Source organism: Trypanosoma grayi (assembly GCF_000691245.1).
Source record: "Trypanosoma grayi strain ANR4 Tgr_1290_V1, whole genome shotgun sequence".
In the NCBI taxonomy this organism is placed as follows: Eukaryota; Euglenozoa; class Kinetoplastea; order Trypanosomatida; family Trypanosomatidae; genus Trypanosoma; species Trypanosoma grayi.
Genome location: NW_008826909.1, coordinates 1141 through 4028, shown reverse-complemented (window position 1 = coordinate 4028; position 2888 = coordinate 1141). Strand labels below are relative to the sequence as shown.

The 2888-nt window shown below is 43.4% G+C and overlaps 2 protein-coding genes across 2 annotated transcripts; both read left to right on the top strand.

The window, feature by feature from the left end:
• Positions 1-630, top strand: DQ04_12901010 (hypothetical protein; the record flags this gene model as incomplete). Its single annotated transcript, XM_009316841.1, has 1 exon — positions 1-630. A coding segment is annotated over one exon (630 nt), but the record flags the coding sequence as incomplete, so codon positions are not given.
• Positions 631-795: 165 nt separating this feature from the next.
• Positions 796-2532, top strand: DQ04_12901000 (hypothetical protein; the record flags this gene model as incomplete). The annotated part of the gene is made up of 1 exon (XM_009316840.1): positions 796-2532. One exon carries the CDS (start codon positions 796-798, stop codon positions 2530-2532), a length of 1737 nt encoding a protein of 578 aa, XP_009315115.1.
• Positions 2533-2888: the final 356 nt, after the last annotated feature.

Below are 2888 nucleotides of genomic sequence, written 5' to 3'. Positions count from 1 at the left end.
GCGACGCCCCAGCGGTTTCTTCCGGAAGAAGCGCGGGCCGGGCCGGGGCGGGTTGCAAGGTCGGCGGCTTCCGGGCGGGTCCGGCGCATCGTGGGTGCTGGTGGGTGTTTCTGCCGTGGGGCATGGCGGTTCTGCCAAGTTGTGGTATTTTTTTTTCGTTTTGCAAGGCGTGAGGGCCAGGGTGTGATACGCGACCCGTCATCTTATTCTACCCCGGTTCCGGCTGCATTGTGGTGGTGTGCTGGGTGCAGTTTCTCTTCTCGTCGGTTTGGCGTGAATTTTTCCCCCCATATCTTTTTTTTTGTTTTTTATTATGAAAGGATTTTTGGAGGTGCTTTTTTTCTTCTTAGGATGGCTGTTTTTTCTTGTATGCGATGCGGCTACATGTACGAATTTCTCGTTTCAAACAGTTATTATCGTAAACTAACGCTGCGCAATGATCACTGCCCACGGTGTGACCAAATTTCCCTATTTCGGTTTATGAGCGTGAGTGGAATGGTGGGAAAGATGCCGTACAAGCCCGTTGGTGTTCCTGCTCCTTCATATGCGACGCTGTGGTGGCGGAAAAAACGTGATGGGAAAAGTGCTTCGGCACCACTAGATGCAGTATGCAAGAATGATCGGTGGTAGGAGCAGGTGGCCTTGTGACGTTATTCTGGCATTTATCAACTTCTTATCTTTGTTTCAATAGACTCAATTTGGGTATTTGTTTACGTTTTCTTTTCATCACTCGTCAGAGTTTTTCTTCTTCTGTTTTTTTTTTTTTAGTTCCAGAGTAAAGGAAACAAAATATCGATGCTTAGGAAATTTTCAGTGGTGATAGGATTGACCGTGTTCTTGTTGACGCTTTGCGGTCTGTCCCATGCTGACCGCCTTTACACCAAAGGTGATGCGGTATCTGTTTATGCGGATGCGGTTTTTCAGCCCAACGAGCTATTTGAGAGATATGATTTCTATAGTCTACCGTTTTGCAGGCCGGCTGAAGTTAAATTAGAGGCGCAAAAGCTCTGGGATATTCTTTACGGGAGTGCTAAAAGGACATCCAGTTATCAGCTTTTCTTTGCGACCAATTCAACCGGAGTGAAATTATGTAGAAAGAGCCTTAACAAAGATAAAAAAGACGATTTTGTTGATGCGGTCAGGCGAAACTACATGTTCTCAATGCATGTGGATGATTTTGAACTTACTCACAATATCGGTTGGGGAGGTGAGAAAGATGGTGCTGTATTGATAACAGGGCTTTTGTTCAAGATATTTTTCAATGCCGACCGTATTGTAAAAGCGCATGTAGAGAGTTTAGAAACTCAGAGAGTTGTATTGTCAGCTGAGCCACAAGAAATTGATTTCACTTACAGTGTTTTGTGGTTTGAGACAAATCATAATCGAGGCAGTTTGAATTTGGGTGCAATCGATCTTGATGAAGAAGTAGTAAGAATACAATGGATTTCCATAGTGAACTCTTTTGTTATTGTGATTCTTCTCTCAGGATTTGTTCTTTTCATTCTTGCGAGAACTCTGAGACGTGATTTTCAGCGATATGGCTCTTTGGAGGAAGAAATGGACGAAGAAGACATTGGATGGAAACGACTTCATGCAGATGTGTTTCGCTTTCCGCGAAACAAAATGCTATTATGTGCCGTATCAGGTTGTGGGGCACAACTTCTTCTTGTGGCATTTGTGACTTTGATGATAGCTTGGAAAAACGTTTTGAATGGAAAAGAGGGTGCAATGATTAATACTGTGATGCCCCTATTCCTCCTGACAGCGCCTGTTTCCGGATATGTAAGTGGATCCCTTTACAAAAAGTTGGAAGGTGAACATTGGTCAAGGAGCGTATGTCTTACATTTTTGATGCTGTTCGCGCCATTTTTTGTTGTTTGCGTCACAGTTAATGTAGTGGCTTCAATATCTGTTTCCGCTTACGCGGTCCCCTGGGGTAGGTTTTGTTTTTTTTGTGTGTTTTTTGTGAGTGCAACGTTTCCTCTAATTTTGCTTGGTGCAGTCCTTGGGAAACGTTTTTGTGGTCCCTTTGCTGCACCTACGAGGACAAAGTTTGTGCCCCGAGAAATACCACCTTTACCATGGTATCGACGGACTTTGCTACACGTAGTTATCGGAGGATTACTTCCGTTTATGGCGATATACATCGAGCTTCACTACATTTTGGTGGGTTTATGGACCACAAGACTTCATACACCAGTGGCCTTCATATTGATCATGTTTCTGGTCTTGGTTGTGGTAACGGCAAGTGAAGGTATTGCGCTAACTTATGATAGACTCGGTGCTGAAAATCACAATTGGTGGTGGCCATCTGTACTCTGTGGCGGATCAACCGCTGTATACGTATTTGTATACTGCGCTGTGTTTTACTTTGGAATGACGCCACAGATCTTCAGTGGCCTCTCTCTCGTGATTTTCTTTGGATATACTCTCTTTATCTGTCACTGTCTTTTTCTTTCCATGGCCACAGTAAGCTTTTGTTCTTCACTTCTCTTTGTGAAGCAAATATATCGCTACATAAAAAGTGATTAAATACAAAGAAACAAAATCCAGAGAAAAATTTCTCCACCCTCTTTCGAGTGAGATTTTTTTGTCTCTCTTTTGGTTTTTCCTTCTTGCCGTGCACTTTTTGTCGCCTTTTTTTGTAGTTGCTGTCAGGTCCTTGGACAAGTGAGACTGACTTTTTTTTTACTTTGGGTCATCTTTGCTCTTGTAAAGAAATATTCCTACTGAAAAAACACTTCACGAGGAGAAATCCCCCAAACCAAAGAATTTAGACGCTTCGCTCACCTTATTCCTTTAGCAGAAAGCTACTTGCTTGCTTTCAGGATTACCCGTCGGTGCGTATAGTCTTTCTTTTTCTTTCTCTCTCTCTCTCTCCCCGCCCT